Source organism: Ambystoma mexicanum, chromosome 7q (assembly GCF_040938575.1).
Source record: "Ambystoma mexicanum isolate Mex_15411 chromosome 7q, UKY_AmexF1_1, whole genome shotgun sequence".
In the NCBI taxonomy this organism is placed as follows: Eukaryota; Metazoa; Chordata; class Amphibia; order Caudata; family Ambystomatidae; genus Ambystoma; species Ambystoma mexicanum.
Genome location: NC_090941.1, coordinates 406,131,535 through 406,152,351, shown reverse-complemented (window position 1 = coordinate 406,152,351; position 20,817 = coordinate 406,131,535). Strand labels below are relative to the sequence as shown.

Here is a 20,817-nt window from a genome sequence, read left to right as displayed (position 1 = left end):
GGATGACAGTCTAATGAAAGAGGGCAAATAATAGTATACGACAGTTGTTTGATGGATATTATAAGTATGCTGAAATGTGGGCATTCAGTTGGAGGGGAAGTATGTGTGGAGCCATTGATTCATGTGACTTGTCAAAAACAAGGCAGTAACATCAAAATACATGCCCCCTCTAGATTAAATCATGCGTTCTCATGGTCTGCACAACCGATACTGGGGAAGCTGCCAGCAGGCAATCTACTGTGTGCAGCTGCCTCGCTTTTTAGTGGGTCCAGATTTAGAAAGTTAGAGTCTTTCTTTCAGTTTGTGGGACTCCATTTCATTTCTAAAACGCAGTACTACAAATACCAACATGATTATCTGTTTCCGCCCATTAGTGATGCAATTGAACAATTGTCTCTAGCAAGTACATTCGAAGGGAAACGATTCAGACTAGCCGGCGATGGACAGTGCGACAGCCCTGGATTTTCTGCCAAGTACTGCACCTACCACTTTCAGGACATGGATAGTAAGAAAATTGTGAGTTTGGTGGTTGTGCAGGTGTCTCAATGTAAATCCTCAGTGGCCATGGAGAAACTAGGATTTATAAAATCATTGCAATATCTACAATCAAGGGGAATGCACATCAACCTCATAGCCACGGACAGACACGTTTCAATTGCCAAGACAATGAGAGAGCAGTTCCCACATATTAAACATCAATTTGACGTATGGCATCTTGCTAAATCAATCAATAAGAAAATCTTGGCTCCAGGGAAAAAAAAAGGTTTTGAAAGTATTTCACAGTGGTCCCAGTCTATCAGCAACCATCTTTGGTGGAGCTCCAAAACTTGGGAAGGGTCAGTGGAAATCCTACTTGAAAAATGGCGGTCACTGATGCACCATTGTACCAACGTTCACCGCTGGACAGAAAACCAACATTTCCACCAATGTGAACATGGCCCTTTGTCCACAGAGGAGGCACGGAAGAAGAAGTGGTTGATTGCATCTTCACCTACACACAAAGCCATTGAGAAGATTTTTTTCGATATAACTCTATCAAGAGATTTGAGGGGAGTGACAGAATTCTGTCACACAGGAGAATTGGAGGTGTTCCACAATATGTGCCTAAAGTACAGGCCAAAGCGATTGCATTTCAGCTTGCAGGGCATGAAACATAGGACTCTACTAGCAGTCTTGGCCCATATCGAGAATGTGGGCCATGAACAGTCTAGGACTACGGGAAATGTAGGGATGCTTCGCTACACTACGACCTTTGGAAAAAGAACTAAGAAATGGGGGGTAAAACCAGTATATGAGGAAATGGAGTTCGACTTTGTTAAAGGCCTTATTGTTAGTGTACTAGAGAAGCACAGATATGGAATTTTGAACGTTTCTGTGCAGAGCACTGATGCATTGCCACCAAACATTTCCACTGTGCCATGTCCACCCAAAGCAGAGCTCGTTGAAAAGTTCAAATCCCGGTTTAAATAAATCATTGTAATCTGATTGTCTTTTTGAAAATAATGTTATTGTACAGTGTGCATACAAAGTATGCTAACCCTAAACCCTCCATTCACCATCCTGGGTGGCGAACAATATGGGTGTCATCTTTGACTTCTCTCTCTATTCACCTCATATCGCTGACCTTGTGAATATGTGTATGTGCATATTTTTGTTCCTGTAACTAAGTTTCGCAATCTCATGTAAATGCTGCGCACTGTTAACCGAGGGGAGGCTTGCGTATTGCAAACAATAAAACAAATAAACAATAAATCTCACTTTCAACTCAACTCCTCGGGTACTTTATACTTTCTCTGACCTTCCCCCAAAAAGTCAATGTCTCCATAGTTATGGTTCTCTAGGGCTTCAAAGCTCGTGGACAATGAGAACAAAATTGGGGGACTTAGAACGCGCCAAGCGAGGCGTTGCAGATGGGAGAGAAGCCAGTTCGCATTTGCACATTGAGGCCTAGTACAAACATGGAGTCGAAAATTCAAGTTCTCAAAGATGGCTTTACACGGGATGTTGCAAAGTATGAATGTACGCTCAAGCAGAGTGAAGGTCAGCGGCTTTGATTTTATGCTCGCGGGCTGGAGAGGCCCGCAAATCGCACTGGCAGTATAAGGTTCTATTGTTTTTTGACCTTAAGAGACAGGGACCATGCCGAAAGGACTTAATTTGAAGGAGGTGGGCAATAACGTAAGAGACGATAAGGCTGAAAATTCTGAAACTAGACCGAGTTTCATGTTAGTTCAGTATATGAAAAACCGTTGGCACGAACACAGTGGGGTTAACGGACTGCATTACGCAGAGATACAATGGAAATGGCAAATATAATGTAAGTAACTCTTTAGACGCTTTTATACCAGAATGAATGAATGAATGAATGAATGAATGAATGAATGAATGAAGACCAAGTACAACATTTGTGGGATCGTCTTTCTACCGGGCACTTGGGCATGCATGTGCCCATTCGACACGCATGTAGACAAACGGTCGTTTCTCAGTGGTTCAACTGTAAAAAAAAACATTAGTTTGTGTGTTTCCCTCGATTTATTTTGTTAGTTTTTGCATTGCTTTTAGAGCCGAACATACTCCATTGCACTATCCTCGCAAGCAAATAGTTTCAGCTCGCCCGTAATAAATAAAATGAATAATAGTAATAAAGATCGGCTGGTGAGACTAATTTCAATTTTTATCTTTTCTAAACAGGTACATCCTACCATATTGCCACTGCCACCTATTCCAGACCCCGGCAGACGGCTTCTTCAACCGCCAGCGGCAGCTTCTTGTTAACAACTGCACTACATTGACCATTTTATGGGACGATCGCCAAGGAGCCATATGCCCTTACGCGGTAATAGCGGCTAGAAGCAACATATCGACATTTACGGTGGCCTAGTGCCTAGTTGATGGAACGGCCTTGCAGTTCACTGTGCGTCCAAAGTGCTTCTTCTAACGAAAACCAACACCCTGTGTACCATAAAGAACAGCGCATGACTCACGATAAACTTTTACGGATTTGCGGATCGAGAGAAAAGGAAGAAAATTCCATTCCGATTTAATATGCCAATTGCTGAATATTCTCTAAACGTTTAATGTCAAATAAATGTACTTTACCAAATGTACCGTATTGCTGTTTGATTTTAAAGTACAGTTTCATATTCCGAATTGTGGCGCGCTATGTTGTGAGTTGATCTGTATTGGTTTCCGAGTTCTGTGTGAAGTCGCATAGAAGCCGACTGGGCGCGTTTGCCTATTTAGCACAGTAACGTCACGGAGATAGGCGGGGAATAAGAATGTTTTGATAATGTCAGGCTCAGGGGCGGGGGATAGGATTTAGTGCCGCAAAAGCAGGTCAGCCAGGGCGATGCGGCAAGTGATAGGATTATCACAAAATGGCAGCGCCCTGGTGCCTGTTTTCGCGTGCGTTTAATGGACGAAAACTCGGGTAAGGTACATAGGACATTTTTTAAAAATCGAGCGACTTAGGCTTAAAAACACATGGCCGACCCGTAGGGACAATACAATTTTTTGACCTAACCATTCCTTAAAGTAAACCCAATCTGTCATTTTAAAAACCGAATTTCTACTTTTCTCTGTTCCATTTTTTTTTTTCAAAAATGCCTCTCATTCAAACTTGCATAACATCTTCAATTTTATAGATAGAAATGTAATTTTAACTCTCACTTAAACCTAAGACTCTGTAGCTACCTCCACAACTAAAAACCGCAGTGTGAAACAGCATACTTGACATGTTTTTATTAAAAATCGCATAGTGAAATTTTGCAGCGAGATCGCATTTTGCAAAAGTTTTACGTGTCTTTTCCCATCCAAAGTGTTTCTTAACTTCCATTCCGATCTAAGTGTGTACTGTTGTTTATCTTGTTGCTCATGTTTGTTAGGACCTGTTTAGTGTTGCTCTCATAGGAATTTTCATCAATTTAAACATTTTTGCACACTTTTCATTGTTCACAAAGCCATTTCCAACTGTCAGTTTTTATAAGTGTCCAAGTTCCAGAAACGTTTTCTCTCTTGTTTGGGGAGAGAAGATAATATTCCAACACTGTATTCTGTTGTTCATTCCTGAATACCTGCTTCTTACTTACATCTGTGTAGAATTGCTCATTTGTGAATTGAGAACTTTGCAGGGGGAATCTTAACCTAAGCGCTATGTGTTCACAAACCAAAACTGTCTTTTCCCTGTGTTTTATCTTCTGTGCTGCTTAAAAGTGAATTCAGTTGCCTTACTTATTTTATTTTCTGATTTGTATTGTCACCACATTGGTGATTGCTGCCATATATATATATATATATATATGTGTGTGATTTGAATGTTAAATAAATATTTACCGTTACCAAGCAGCCTGATTCCTGGTCCACTGTGACCTGGGTGGGTACTTTGAGACGGTGTGCTATGAGTGGTATATCACTCAGAATATTGAACCTATAGACATAATAAATATTTCATTTGTGCATTACATGCTAGGCGAGACCCAGGTGTGTGCCTGATTGAAATCCTTAACAGTACTTATAGTCTCCAAAAGAATATGCATGTTTTCAGAGGGAAAGGGATCAAATATGCCCCTATATATAATATGTTTCCCTTGCAACTTTGCACGCGCACTTTATATGAGATTTTGATTTAATCATTTTCTAACTAGGGAACGTTGTAAATATTGGGCTGCTTTTAAGGCTAAAGGATTGAATATACATTGTCGATTTTGTACTAACCCTTCAGAATTTTAAACCACTGGTTAACAAACTGTCCCTACTTTTGGCCTTTAAGGATAAAAGTATTTGGCTTTGAGTATTCAAGTGAAAGTTAATTCTCTTCAATCCTTTTTTGGGCAAGGCTTATGTGGGGTGAGAAAAATGCACCTAGAATAGCCTTAACACTCTTTTAATTGCTATGGATTCACAATTATAAAACTGTGGATTAGGGAAATTCTTGAAATGTTTTTATGTATGTATTTATTGTCCAGAAGTTTATAATATCAATATTAAGTGTTTGAAACAATCATGAATGCTGAAAATTGTAAGTGAATGTAATGAATTATTGATTGTTTCCTTTTATAAGTATGGATGATTTTGTAAAGGTTTGAATAAACCAAATACAATAATAAATAAAGAAAAAAACAAGTGACACGGCCTTTACTTTGTAAACATTGATGTGTCATTGGAGAGTACACACTTAGTTTAAATTCCACCTTGGGGTTTCATTCTGTGGCAAAAATGAGAAAGAAAGGATTTCAAATTTAGTTATCAGAAAAAGCTGAATGAAGATGGGTTTTAAGACTGAAGCAAAATATATGTAAAGAAGCTGATGAACGGATTGCCAGTGGGAGAAAGTTACAGTATTTAGGGGCAAGAATGGAAAAATAATGAAATTGAGAGGGAATGTGGGTAGGTTTAGGGATGGAGGGAAGTTGAAGGAATTGAGAGCGAAGAGGGTGAGTGGTGGAAAAAAGAGAGACAAGGGAAGAGGGATAAATGGGATCAAAACCATAGAGACACTTGCACACGATGCATAGGAGATGAAGTAGAAGACGGAGACAGATGGTAGGAAGGAGATAGATAGTATAGAAGAAGTATTACCACCAGCGAGTGTCAACCAGAATGAAACAACCACTCTGATTGGCCCTCGCCCGGTCCATACCTCACCGAGAACCCCTCGAAGTTTCAGCTTCGTTCTTGTCCCCGGCAGGGGGTGGGGGGGTTGGCAGCCCCTCAGCCAATAAGGAGGCTCGGAACAGGGTAATCCCCCGCTCCGAGCCTCCGCAGGCCCACCTACCTTGTTTTTTTCGAGAGCGGACGCACTGGGGTCTCTGTCCCCAGCGCGTCCGCTCCCGATGGCCGCCATTGAAAGGCAAAACGGACTCTGTTTTCTTTTTTGAAATTTTCTTTTTGGAACAGAAAAAGATTGCTTTTAGTACCCCGGTCTTGCGGGCTTCGCTTGGGCCTGTAACTATGGGCCCCGGGGTATTACCTGACTCGGAAATGGCCCCCCACGGCTCGTGGGTATATTGCTTAAGTAACAGAGAGTAAGGAAAGATAAGATGGATAGTAGAGTTATAGGCAGAACAAAGAGGAGTAAGGTGAGAGGGAGGGAGTTCATACAAAAGATGTCAAGACGAGTGAGAATTAATTAAGGAAGAAATCCTTCTAGCTTGGAATGAAAAAAAATATGGGCACAAATATTTAAAGAGATTGAAATAACATATGAACGCAGTGTTACTAATGTGAGAGGAAAAGGAAAGAGGACTCGAAGATAACCCCAGGTTTTTGTGCAGATGTTGAGAATGGGAGTAAAGACCAGATGGGGCATAGAGGGGGAGGAAGAAGATGCAGGGAAGAAAATCTCATTCTTAGAAGGGTTGAGGTGCAGAAAGTGAGAGCACATCCAAGATTCAATGGCCAAGAAACAGGCGAATGAAGGATGTCCGAAGAAGAGAGAAAGAAAAGATCTGAGAGTAGTCTGTTTACAAGTGTCATGATTTATCAAATTAATCTGTGAGCACAGAAAGAGGGATAATGTAGAGTTAGAATAGTAACGGTCAAGTACAAAGCCTTAGGAAACATTTTATGGGTATAAGTAGCCCCTAATTGGGACTACACAACATTTTACTACAATATATATTAGCAATACTGTCGAGCAGTGTTGAAGTAAAGTGTGGAGAAGCAAAGTGGTTAACTAATAATAAACAAAATACCTTTAAAGTGTGAGGTTGTTACCATATGTGACAAGCTGGTCAATGAGTCTCGAGACAACAACCAATATGTTTCAACTTTTATTTTTAAAATCAGTACACAACACAATTTGGATTCTCACTTGAGAGGTTACCCTACCCCAGGCTTCCCTATTCTACCAGTGTTTGTTACAAGAACGGTTGACAACATGCAGGTACCCCATTGTCTAATTCTGCTCGTTGACCTAGGGAGGTCTAAAGGCTAAAGCCTTATTTATCTGACTCCCTCAGGTTCTTCTTAAAGTATTTAGTGAGGTAGTCTCGTTGTCCTGGTGCCCTTCTCATCATGGCTGTCTCTTAACCATACCCCCAATTGCCTGTCTTTTTTTTCTCTCTCTCTTTGCTCCTCCCATACTCTGTCTCCGGGCCTTACTGCCCTCTCCCCGCTCCACCTTCTCCTGTCTCCATCCTCCAACTTATCACACCCTATACACTGTTTCCTGGTCTATTCTCTCCCTACCTCTTATCCCTGGCTCTGTCTGCCGACCTTCTCCTGGTTGCTCCCTCCTCCAAATCTCCCCACTCCCAAAACTACCCCGTCTTTACACTCTCCTCTACCCTTTCTCTTTCATATACACATACTATCAGCCTCCTCTTCCTACTCTCCCTCCAAAACTGGCTTCAGTCAGTCTCTTGCTCAAATACAATACAATGTGTACTCTTCCCGGTCCCAACACCTTACCTTTTGTTATCTCTCAAAGCACTCTAATAGCCCCCTCCAACTATTCCTCCACCATGCTACACCCTCCTTGCTGGTGTCTTGGTCCACCTACTCCTCTCCCAACCTCACCCGTACATCTTTCCCTCTAAACTGACTGCTGGCTTTTCATGGTCCTCCCCTTCCTGCAAAGGACCTCCCTGTGGGTCTCATTTTCGCCATGGATCAGCTGCTTCTCATGGCCAATCTCTATTTAAGCGATACCTTTGAGGGCAGATACCCGCAACCCCTGAACGTCTTCAGAAAGCCCTCTAGCCTCTCCCCCTTTCCATCTTTGTTTTCCTCCAACCTGCTGTCTGGTCAGGGAGGTTGTTTGCTCTCTAATTTTTCTCCTGTCCTTGGTAAGTCTTGGTTTGGTCATTGTTCCTTTATCTTCCTTTGCCAGTTCCAGTTTTGCTACTGCTGCCTGTCTGGGGGGTTGATGGGGTGGGCGTTAGGTGTTCCATTCAACTTCTGTAGGGGGGATGCGCAGACCATCCCCCATTTAGGTAATTAATCTGTTTCTCCTGCTCCCGGATGTGGCTTGTCTGTTGGGCCCAGGTGCATTGTTGTACTTGCAGTCCCAGTTTTCTTTAGCTTTGTTCTGCTTCCTGGGATCCATGTGCCATGCCAGGTTCTGAGGAGTCCTATTTTCTGAAATGGAAAAATGTCACGGCCAGGACAGATGCTGATATGCATTGGGCCATTAAAAAAAGGGCACCAATGGGCCTTCAATTCTCCAGGCATGCAGGAGAGCCAGTGACGGGGGTCCCCCTCGAAGCCCCCCTCTAGCTTAACAGGGTCTTACCCATGGCCCAGTCAAACTTAACAACTTAAGAAGTCCAGCCCTAGCCAGGTAATTAAGAGCCCCCAGTGTTCTAACAAGAAATGTTCACAGGTAACTGCCTGCTTAAGGATTTGGAAAGTATTACAAGTCACCTGAAACAAGAGTTGGCCTTAGCCAACAGGTAAATTCATTAAAAATGAAGGACATTTCAGAGTAGAATAGTGTTGCCAAAGTTTTTGGTACACTTCCAATTCCAACACTTTGAGGGGTCTCTAAAAAGGTATCCTACGCTAGAACTCCATCCCCTCATGGCCTTGTAAGGGTATTGTTAGGGAGTTAATTGTATGTAAGAAATCTAAGAAAGAGGGTGCTCACTCTAGAATATTTCCACTTATTTTCTTTCTATTGATACACTTTTTAAGCTAATTATCGGCGCAAACTGTTACGGACCCTTCCCTCACGGATTACAGGAGTATGTAAAGAGTGTGTCAGGTCGCACCCTACCAAGGACAAAATTGCACACTTTGTATAACTACAATAGTTTGCACAAATATCCCCGTTTTTTTTTTTTGAAAGACTTTATTATTTCAAACTAATTCACACAATGAAGTAGAACACATTAAAAAAAACTGTATATTGTAATTTCAAATAAGAATTGATTACTTTACAGAGAACAAAAGTGTAGAAACTTTAGAACACACGGTTGATGTATGCATTGTCCATAGTACAAAACCACGTGTTTCGTGAGAATCCCTCCCTCAGGATTATAGAACTAATCTTCATAGAATTAAAGAAATACTCTTAAGTAACAAGTTTACAAGTCTGCTTTCAAGATATGTCAATCATAAATCGTCCAACTGACCAAGCTGGTATTATCTACACTCCAGTTTAATTAATGCTAAATTTTCATCAATCAATAAGTGTTATATATATATTGTGTAGGTCTAGGAGTAAGAGACAGGCGCAACAGTGTCATGTTGATTGTCAAACACTTTTTTATTAACAACAAAAATGTTGGGGTTGGAGGATGTTCTGCGAGCCTCCTAACTAGCCCTATTGCTAAGAGTGGTTTCTCTGCCCCAACGAAACTAGCTTATGAAACTGACTGTGTCAGATTGTCAAAAGTAAAGTTTGCTGTCCTGTGTCCAAATCCTAACCTCTCCCTCACAAACTAAACTCAATATAAAGTGAAAAGGGGAAGTGTCTCTTGGCTGTCAACCTGCAGCCCAGCTTTCAAGTTCAAAACAAAAGTTCCAAAAGGGTGTAGAAAAACATGCAAGTTCCACAAGACTCAAGGGGTTGTTTCCCTTTATCCAACTTCGTATGTGTGTCTTTAACACTTGAGACAAATATTTCTTTACTTGATAAACCTGACTCCCAGGTCGTACAATAAGAAAGAATGGCCTGCACACCTTTTCCAAGTCAGGTTGAGGGTTGCAGACCCTATTCTCAGTACCCCTCCTCTTGGGGTGCTCTCCTGCCAAGTCGGGCACTCAATGTTCCTGGATTTACTGTTCTCTTTTTCTGTGTTAACTTCCACCCAGGGCCTTGGTTTATTCTCCTGCCAATGAGTGTCCCTTGTACACACAGGCACTGCATTCCTGTTGCTTACAATTTGTGGTATACTTCCCCAAGCTGGGGTTCCATACCCCCTTCACGTGACTGTTCACAGTGTTCTCTTTATATATTCTCTTTTCCTTTCACAGCCTTGGTTTATCCTGCTAAAATCTGTGAATGTCACTTCTGTATGCAAACTTTTTATTACCCTCTCTTCCTGGTCGGAGTAGGATTTCCCTTCACTTGATTACGTACAACGTTCTCTTGGCCTGATTTTCATTCGATCCACAGTCTTGGTATACTATCCTGTCCAGGTCTACAAAGAGTTGAGACTGATTACCCCTCTTTACGCTACTGTGCCACTAGAAAAAATGTTGACGCATTTAACACATGTAGACAAATTAAATCATATTCCACATGAAGAGGATGGTGCAAAACACATTAGACATATGTAAGAAACGTAATTTATTCAATATAAATTATATCATGAAAACATTTATTTTGAAAGAGATATTACAAAGACACAATTTGACATCATCATTTGGTTAGGTTTTTACACTAATATAAAGACTCAAAATAAAGATTAGCCATTACATTTTAAAGAACACAGGGAATAATTTAAACAGTACTATGTAAAAATCACGCAAAGTACTGAACAGAAAACAATTACACAACTGTAGAGAGAAAAACAAAATACCCCTGTGTTTGCACAAAAATAAACCAAGGGGTATTTTGTTTTTCTCTCTACAGTTGTGTAATTGTGACAATTTATCAAGAATGACATCGACCAGTGTCAATCTTTACATTTCTATGACCATGTTCTTTCGCATAATCAGACCTAATCAGAATATTTCTAATGGATTGATGATTTATGTATGCAAAAATTGGCGGTTTTGTAAATAAACTAGATGTTACCATATCATGTTCTAATATCTTCCAATGTTTTTTATTATTCTTGTAATACGCATTGAAATATGTGTTCACATAAACCAAAATCATACTCCCTTTAGCTAGTTTACTTTTCAACAAATCACCACGTGCTAATGATACCTTCTCTTTTGCTAAAACTAAAGTCTCGGATAATAATTTTTTTAAACATTCTTTGTTTTTCATCTGCAATTCCCAGGCGTCTAACCTCATCATTGGCCGTCACCCGCAACATCCCTCTCCTCCTGCCCCTGAATCTGTCCATGAAACCACATCAGTCCCGCCGGGGGACTAGATCGTCCCGAAACCCCTCCCCCTCCTATCATCTTGGGTAGGGGGGTGACTAGATGTAGGCGATGGTGTCGCTCCCAGGGGCACAGGGGGTTAAGTTGACTCTGCGTTTCCATTGTCTACCGCCATAAAAGTTCTAAGGGGGGCCCCAAAAGTCCAATGGGCTGCTCCGACTTGGCAATGATGCTGCGTATTGAGTCTCTCGCCTCACACATATTCATACAGTTCAGTCATTCCTGAAAACAAGGCGCCTTACTCTTCCTCCAGGCCCTAGCAATCAGAAATCTAGCCACTACCGATGCCATTCCTAACAGTTTCTTCTCAGCCTGAGTCCCGCCCTCGACCAGAGCGAGTAAACGCAGTTCTGGTGAGTATTGCCTTGGGACATGTAACATCAGGGATATGGCCTTCTCGATCTTGACCCACAGTGGCCAAATTCTTGGACAGCTCCATGACACATGTAAAAAATCAGCTGGATCATACGCATACCTAAGGCACTATGTGGATCTATCAGGGTAAAACCTATGTAGACACGCGGGAGAGTAATAGACTTGGTGTAAGAATTTAATGTGGAATACACAGAAACAGGTATTCAGGGACAGGTTATGGTACTGCATACAGATCAATTTTCACTGTTCCTCAGACAATGCCCTTCCCAGGGCCATCTCCCATCAAACCGTGTGACTGGCCGGCTCATCTATTTTCTGCTCCTTAATCACCCTATAGATGGTGGATACAAGTTTCTTAGCACTCGGAGATGTAATGACAGTTTTAAGTACCGAGGAGATAAATGGAGCCCGCGGGTAGTTCGGCCATTTTGCATGAACACCCTCCTGCAGTCTAAAATACAGCAGCGTGGTCACGGCATTCCATTCCACCCTGCTCTGGAGATCCTCCCAAGTAAGAAACCTCCCCTCTTGTATTAAATCCCCCAGGGTTTGGACCCCTAGTCTTTTAAAATGAAGCCAAAATATCCTTTCAAAAGTAATTGCCACACCTTGCACTTTGTATATGGGAACTCTGGGGAATAGAGCACCCCCCCATCCACCAAATGTGTCAGATGTCTCCAGGCCGTGCATGTGGTTTCCACCGGTTGGATCTCCACCCTGTTCACCCTTTCCGGGACTCCCCACAGCAACCCTCTTAGATCGTTCGGGTACATGGTCGTCTTTTGTAGCCATATTTGCAGAGGTTCGGTGGAAGGGTCCCACCACCAGACATAGTACTGTATCTGAGCCGCAAGGTAGTATGCATATAGGTCTGGGTATTCCAAGCCTTCTTTCTCGTAGGGTTGCATCAACGTGTCATTCGATATCCTGGCTTGCTTGTCAGCCCATACAGGGTGAACCATCATTCTCTTGAGACGGGTCCAAAAACAAGCTGGGGGCCAGATCGGGCCATATTAAAGATAGGAGGATGACCATCTTGGCAAGTGATATTTGGGCAGCTTGCGAAACAGGGAGGATGATCCACTCCTCTACCTAATGCTCCAAATTCTCAAGCACCTTCATATAGTTCCCATGTAAAGGTCCACTGGAGATGGTGTAACTAGAATCCCTACGTATTCTATGCCCTGTGGGCAGCACCTGAAGGCATCCCCCAAGTCAGCCCTCTGCAACCTGGGGTTTAACAGTATGACCTTCGACTTAGACCAATTTAACTTTAAACCAGAGCGGGCACCAAACCGGCAGATCTCTCATACCAGCAGTTGTACACTATGCTGGAGATGTTTCACATACAACAGCATGTCGTAAGTAGACCAGGAAATGATTGAGACATGAGAATAGATCTTAAGCCCTCTGTCAGTGTGCAATTCCATAAGGCAACAGGCAAGCAGTTTGATTGTAAGGGCAAACAGGATAGGGGACAGGGGGCAGCTCTGTTGCATGCCCCGCCTTTGGACAATATAGTCTGACATTTTACCATTAGCATACACCTCCAACTCTAGACCCTGTATTTAACATCTGGACCGACTGCAGTTAAGACAACCCAATCCCCAAACGCTGAAAGGTCCTCGAACAGGAACGGCCATTCCACAGCGTCGAAGGCCTTCTCAGCATCCAGAGCGGCCACAGCAATCGGGATTTCAGGAGTCCCATTATGCATAAGAGAGAACAGATGTCTCAAATTATTTAGAGTGGACCTTCATGGGATGAAGCCCACCTGGTCCAGGAGGACCAGGGCAGGCATATATGGTAGTAGTCTGTCAGCCAATAATTTGGTCAGCATTTTATTGCCGTTATTAATTTGTAATACGCCGACCTGATTGACGGTTACTTCCACGTTGGCGGCTCCGGCGCCGATGCCAATACCACTAGTTCCAGCACGTTTTCATTGTACGTGCTGTGCAGGTCTAGTTGTTGCCTAAGATGGCGGCCGCCGGGAGGTACTAATTCACTCCTCTTCCGGCGACCGTTGCGTTGCAACCCCCGAATTAGGCTAACCCTTCTCTTTGGGTAAAACGCTAGTTTTCCGCTTTCTCAGCTTCTATTTAGCTGCTCTCCTTTTCCTCTGGTTTGTGCCTCTTGCGTTCCGCCTTCCTTTTATTTTCCTCTTTACCTTCTCTTCGGCTGCTACCCTGCCCGCTCAGCTACTCCGCGGCAAGCCTTTTTTCCTTCTTACACCTTCCGCCTTCTATCCCCTCTCTTCTTGTGATACCTTGTTTATCTCAGTGCTCTGTCTAGCACTCCTGAGATTCTGTTACGGGACCTCCCCCCCAACTCCTCTTCGGACTCCTCCTGCCGGCTCCATCAGCTGTTACCAGACATTCGACCTCTCTGGAACTCTCCATCAAAGCATCGCAGCATAAGGGTTTTTTCTGCCGCATTGGCTTTTTCCCTTACCGGCCTGGCTACGGGAACAGAGCCTCAGGACTGCTGGTTTCAGAACATTCACTGTGGCTTCCTCTCGTGACAGGCAATCTTCATCTAAAAAGGAGAGAGATTACCTCACACATCGCCACCTCAGCCCTGAAGATTTGGAAGATTATGACACGGGTGAGGAGAGTGGGGAGGAAGAAAGGCTAGAAGTCAAGTCAGAACAGGTCATAATTAACGACAGTGGTCTGTACGAGGAGCATTTTAATGGATCCTTAGTTGGTTTCAACAACACCGTCACCAAAGCGGTACTAGTCGATTCGGGCAGGACACCCGAGACTCTGGCAGATTCATACATATTGCGCAAGTGTGGGATTAAGAGATTGACATATTCCTTATATAGCTCAACTGTAATCCCATCCAAACCCGGGGCCTTGCCATTACGGAGAGAGAGGATCACCCTATGAAATTCGTCATTAGAGGGTGGTTTGTTTAAACTATCCCCTTGCACTGGGTCTAGCCAGCCCAAAGCCACTCAATCTAAATATTGCACAATTGCATCTCGCCAAGCTATCGTTTGGGATGCGTACAATCGATCATAGAAGTCGTGAAAAATGCCATTGATCTTCTTAAAAACCCTGGTGGGCTTTCTGTGTCCGGGTCCTCAGTTTCTATTATAGCACCCATTTGATGCCCTTGCTTAATGGCCCAAGCCAATGTCCGAGGGCTATCACCTTCACCATATGCAGCTGACGTGATGGGGTCTCCGAGGAGCTGCTCCTCTCTCCCAGCCAGGTGGGACATTTCCTCCCTCTTCTCCCGGAGTTGAGCGCGGACAATGTGGGAGTCATGAAGTCCCTGCTGACGTTCCAAGCCCTTAATTTCATCCTCAGGTTGTGCTGTTGATCTGCGCATTGCTTTTAACTGCCCCCTCCCTGGATATAGAGCACCCCCTGATGTACACCTAAAGGTTTCCCACACCACCCCGCGGTCTGGGACTGAACCTGTGTTAACCTGAAAAAAGGTTTGTATGTCCTGAGTGCAATCCTTAGGGAAGACCGCATCCTGCAATGCACAAACTCTAAATCGCAAGCACAGGTGTCTAGGGGATCGAAGGGCAAGCTGGGTGGTGGAGGACCTATATAGATCTAAGGATAAGGCAATATTGAAGTCACCCACCCATATGGTCTAATTCGGAAATTTAGGCAGGTTGTTGGCGCAGTGTTGGAAGAAATCGGGGCTGTCCAAATTTGGAGCATATATATTAACAAGAAGAATCCGCAATCCTGTACTCTCCCGAGCTAGGATAAGATAGCGACCCTCCTCGTCCGCAATCTGATCGTGCAGCTTAACATCTAATGATCAATGAATGTACGTGGCTACTCGATGGGATTGGAAGTGAAGGAAGAGCAGTACCTATGAATTCCCCAAACAGATATATTGGCAAGCCTACAATCCTGAGCCAGATGTGTTTCCTGCATACATAAAATGTTCACACAGTGGTTCTGAGCGTAATTGGCAATCAGTCTGACTTTCTTCTGATTAGTGAACCCTCGTATATTCAAAGTCCATCAGTTTGATGTTATCCCCTGACATCCCATCTGTAGTCTGGGTTCCCATGCACTAATGCCCAAGTAAACTCAGCAGGGGCCCTGAGGGTCCTTCCCAGTGCCCTACCATGCTCATCAATGTGGACGTGTCGCCTAAATTCTGAAATAAAATCATTTTTAACTGTTGGTGCTGCCACCCACCTCACCCCAACGCCCACCCACACCCAAAACACTAACTTACCGGCTAACTTAGCCACCTCCCTCCCATTCCAGTCTTCCCCAAAACACAACATTTCACTACACCCGCAATGGCTGCGGAAACAGGGAGCAGTCGTCGGCCGCCTCAGCTCTGAGTGACGATAGGCTCACTTCAAACAGTTTGGCTTTCCTGCACCCTCATCCCCCAGTGTGGCTTCAGCCGCGAAGGCAGCAGACCTAAAATGGTATGCTCTAAATGTAGCCATCAACAAGTCATTGTGGTGAGCGGCGCAGTGTGTCTCTGGAAGATTTCGTGCAAAGCGCTCCGCTGTTTCAGGGGACGTGAAGAACACAGTCTTGCCCTCATGTCCTACTTGTAGTTTTGCCGGGCATAACATCGCGTAATTAATTTCTTTCCTTCCCGGATATTCTTCACAGCTTGAAATGCTTTCCTTTGTTCCGGCACTTGAGGGCTGAAGTCTGGAAAGAGGCTAATTGTTGTGGAGCCCCAGCGCAGTTCTCCCTTCCCTCTGGCCGCTTTAAGGATAACATCTCGGTCTCAGTAGTTAAAAATCCGAGCAATAATGGCCCACTCCGGATGTTTGGGGGGATGAAACTGGGGCAGGCTGCTGGGGAACGGTGAGCACCTTCCACCAGAAACATACTGGAGACCAGGGGCTTCTCCAAGATTTCTAAGAGCAGTTTCTCGATGAACTTCTCCATATTGGCAATCAAAGTGGATTCAGGAACCCCCAGAATGCGCAGGTTGTTTCTTCTCGATCCGTCCCTCTAAGTCGTCATTCTTAGCGGCTACCTTCTTGGCGCTTTGCTGAAGGAGTGCAACCTCTTGCTGTAGGACAGCCACTTTGGCCTCCCCATTGTTAATCCTCTGCTCTGCCTCAGTCATACAACCACACAATGTATCAATTTGAATAGCGGAGCCGTCCACCTTGCAGGTAAGAGCATCAATTTTTGCCCCGAGGTTGTCCATACTATTTCGGAGTACTAGCAGTGCCCGATTAAGGGCTGAGGTGTCCAGGTCACAGGGGACTAGTTTGGGGGTTAGGGGAAGCACCGCCAGATCAGGTCTAGCAAATTGGTCCATCTTGGCTTCTTTTTTAGTGTTCACCATGTTGTAGCCAAAACTGTATCTGCCCAGGGGCTTCCATCACAGGAAACAGCGGGCCTGGGGACTTGCCCCACAAGCCTCCACCACTGAGTCCACAGCCAGCAAAAGTTTGTCAAGATGAACAGATCCAGGGCAAGGATGGTCAATCCGTCAGGGTGGCTCAACAGTAAAGTAGATAGACAGAGCCTACCGATGGGGTCAAATCTCTGCAAGCCACAATGCTAGGATTGGGCCTCCGGCAGCTCACAGCTCTCAGAGACTCCCCTCCAACCAAGGGACTGTGAAGTGGGGTGGAGTACCACTGTGCTCCAGCAGCTTATGTGGTAACCTGCAAGAAATCTGCAACCAGGAGAGATACTTTCGCCCTAGGGTGGCACTGCTCAGTTATTCTGGATAGTTGGGGCCAGGATCCCTTCCTACTGTCCCGCCGGTAAAGCCAAGTCACTAAAGATGCCAGGATAATCCAGCCATAGTAGGCAGAGGTTCTCCACAGAGGCAATGTGGCACTTCCATGCAACAGGATGATTGTCCTCACTGATTATCAGACCATCCACGCCCAGCTCAAGCAGCCCTCAGTTGGATGGACCCATCCATGGGGGAGAAGCCCCTCCGATCTGGTGCACTGACGATGCTCCCTGCGATGTCATACACCTCCAGCCGGTGTTTCCTCACTGACCAAGCAGGTGGTTATGGGGAACTAATACCAAGCCAAGTTGATCCCAGCACACAGATAGGACCACCCCGCAAGCAGATCATGACCCAGGGATTCCTGCAGGGGCTCCTGCCAAAGGTGTGCAGGCTGCACGGCAAGCGGGGCCCTGCTCCACAACTGGCAATGTTTTGCTCGGCCCCTGCTCCCAGAGACCCCATCATGATGCTTTTGCACCACGTCCCCCTGCTGCTCCTCACCTCTTACAGGGGACGCAGGGCTCCTGCTGTTCTCGCTGGACCAGGGATCTGGGCCTCCCCACCGGTCCAGCAGAGCAACAGGGTCGCTAGATGGATAATACAGCACCGTAAGGAGGGTTCAGCCTCCCCACGCTGCCCAACAACCTGACCGGCAGCACCGGTCCAGCACACGATGCTCGGCGTCCGTAGTCACCAAGGGGAGCGCAGCGACTCCTCTCTCTGTGGCTCAAGGTGTCGGCAATCAGTATTTCCAGTCTCGGCGTGGCCCACAGCCATTTAGCAGCCACTCAACAGCTCAGATAATCAGTTTTAATCAACAGTTGACTCTATGGTAGGCCCTGCATAGCTATGGAAGGGTGAAAGGTTTTTGTATGTAGAAGGTTATTACGATCAGTAGGTTTAGTATATAAAAATGTAGCAAATCTCTGATCGACATATCTGACGAGCGTCCAGGAAGTAAATACAATCTTATATTCCAAGTGAATTTAATGCGATCATGGACCCAACTCATGTATACACACAATGCCTGTAACTTCATTTGATTGTTGCCTTTCCAAACTCCAAATATGTGGTCATTATATCTTCTGTACAATAACAATCGAGTCACCGCTATTTCATTAGTGAATATATAGTGTGTCTCAATATGATACATGCACACATTAGTAGAAGTAGGCTGGAGGTGCCACATGCACACTTTAGTATAAGTAGGCTGGAGGTGCCGGTAATCTGAAGAAAACATTGATCACAAAACCTGAAAAGGTTTAATAACAATTTCAGTAATGTCAAAATGAGTCTCATCTGCAATAATATCTTGTCTAAAAAGAAACAATTCCATTGCTGATATCCCTTCCTCATAACTTTTTTGATGATATATTTGGAATTTGGACAGGTACTGGGGATCTTTGATAAAAGTAGCATACGTGTCCTGGCTATATTGGCATTTTGGTCCAGCCAGTTTAGCTACTTTTTATGCATGTCATTTATTTTTACTGGGCTTCTCTAATAAAGTAAGCATGATACGTGGCTAGACTGCGTTTTGGTGCAGCCAGTTGACCCATTTATTTGGCATGACATCTTTTTTTACTGGCTATGATGTGTTGTTACGTAGCTGGACTGGCATTTTAGTGCAGCCAGTTTGGACATGTTTTTATATTGCGGCATGGCATTTTTAATGGCCGAGCCAGCTGGAGTATGTTCTTATGTGACGGTACTGCCATATATTTGGATCCAGAGTAGACATGTTTTCTTACAGTATCATTACTGGCTTTATGCGCAAAGCAAACGTGTGTTCTTATATGGAAATACCGGCATATATTTGTGCTGCCAGTGTGAAAATGTTTTTATACTTTCATATATTGTAGGCAAAGGCCTCATGAAAATGTGTTGGCAAATATTCCTGTGCACTGTTGACAATGAACATCTCTTGGATTTTTGTATACATTATCTTATAAAACCAATTGGAAACTGGCGTTTTACTGGATTTTTCACTTGGTGTTCTGTAAAATGCACCATTTCAGAAAATGTTCAACCACCTTTGATTGGTTTGGGCTCGCTCGTGCATATTTGGGGGAAATATTCACGCCCCTCCAATAAAACAAATTCACCAACTGCCATTGATTGTTTGACTTTTCCATTCACCAGTCTTCTTCCCATACAAATGTTAGGCACAAAGGTTTTGAATTAATATTATACCTCTGGCAATTGCTCTGGGAAACCCTCCAGACCATGTTTCTTTTCCTGCCAAGCCATTACAGCCATTTTGCTAGTGTCTGTCTTTCTGCGTGTCTCCCCAGCCTGTACCCATGAACTACTGCCCTCTTCTTCCGGTTTACTGTATATTATGTACTTACATGCCACTCAGGTGAGGACACACATGTCCCTGAATTAAGATAACTTTTCATCCTGTGTCAAGTGAATAAATAATGTAGCTGTTAACTTTCCCTATAAAGAGGTGCTTTGGCTTTCTGTGCATAGCAATATCAAGGCAAATATATCACTTCCCAGAATGCCACTTAATACACTTTTCAACACAGGGATACATTACACTACATTCAAGAATCCCAGGCATGTGTAAACAAATAGCTTACAACTCTGCAACATAGATATACTGAGAATAAAATATGTTGAAGAAATCAAAGGTAATCTACTCAACTTTCCTGATGGCTTTGCTGCCATGTTCAAGAGTATATCGAAATCACCTACTACATAGTTTCCCATCCTCTAAGGTGGTATCCTTCATTCTTAAAACCACTTTAGAGGCATCTAATATCACTAACAAAATTGCTTACAATCACTTTTCTTCTGTCACACTGTGTATTAGATAATGTACCCACTGACTACTGACTTTAATTTAGAGACAACACTTATTTGCTTCACAAAGCCTTATTAAATGGGGCGGTGAGTGAACGCCAAATGTAAAAATAAAATGTTTTACATTATTTTCATGAAAGAGTCTCAATGCAAGCTAAAGATAAAGCATGATCTGTATATGGCGCTGGGCATGGACACCACCACACTGCTGTTTGTGAATTCATTTGACTGTGTCTTAATTACAGGTTGACGAAAAGGCTCTGAAGCATATAACTGAAATGGGGTTCAGTAAGGATGAAGCAAGGCAAGCGCTTATGGATTATGGCAACAACGTGGAGGCAGCCTTAAATTTCCTTCTCAGCGGAAGCAAACCAAAGCCAGTGCAAGGTCCTCCGCCTCGAGGTATATCATGCAACCAGACTTTTCCCAACATAAATCTGGCAATTATATTTCAAAGACATCTAATGGTAGACTTTAATCACCTTTGTAAATTATGCATAATTCTGGATAAACATAATAATAATGTTGCTCTTAGTTGTTTGACTTTCTCAAAAATAATCAAGTGGTTCAGCAATAACAAAACAGTTACGTTCATATTAAAACAAACACAAATGCAGTCCCTCCCTGTTTATTTTTCTGCCTCCTTTTGCTCCATCTCCATTTCACTCTCCCTTCTGTCCCTAGCGTTCTCCTCCCCTTCCTTCTCAGACAACTCCACTCAATGATGTATGCTGGCTGTGAATAGCTTGGTACTGTACTAGCCCATCATACTTCTAGTCCAAAAAGCTGATAACTTTCACCAATAAACAGTGAGTTCGTTGGCATACTTTGGAACTTTTTCTGGCTCCTTCATCCATCCTGAAGGATTAGCACCCTGCTGTGAGGTGATTGCCAATTGGAAAGCTTACAATGTGGGCT

At 43.8% G+C, this 20,817-nt stretch overlaps 1 protein-coding gene across 4 annotated transcripts in view; it reads left to right on the top strand.

The window, feature by feature from the left end:
- TDRD3 (tudor domain containing 3) overlaps nt 1-20,817 on the top strand; it is a 1,496,528-nt gene that overhangs the window by 860,779 nt on the left and 614,932 nt on the right. For all 4 annotated transcript variants that reach the window (XM_069639413.1, XM_069639412.1, XM_069639414.1 and 1 more), the window contains exon 9: nt 20,145-20,301. In XM_069639413.1, coding sequence (XP_069495514.1) covers nt 20,145-20,301 — 157 coding nt within the window. The remainder of the gene's footprint in view (nt 1-20,144; nt 20,302-20,817) is intronic.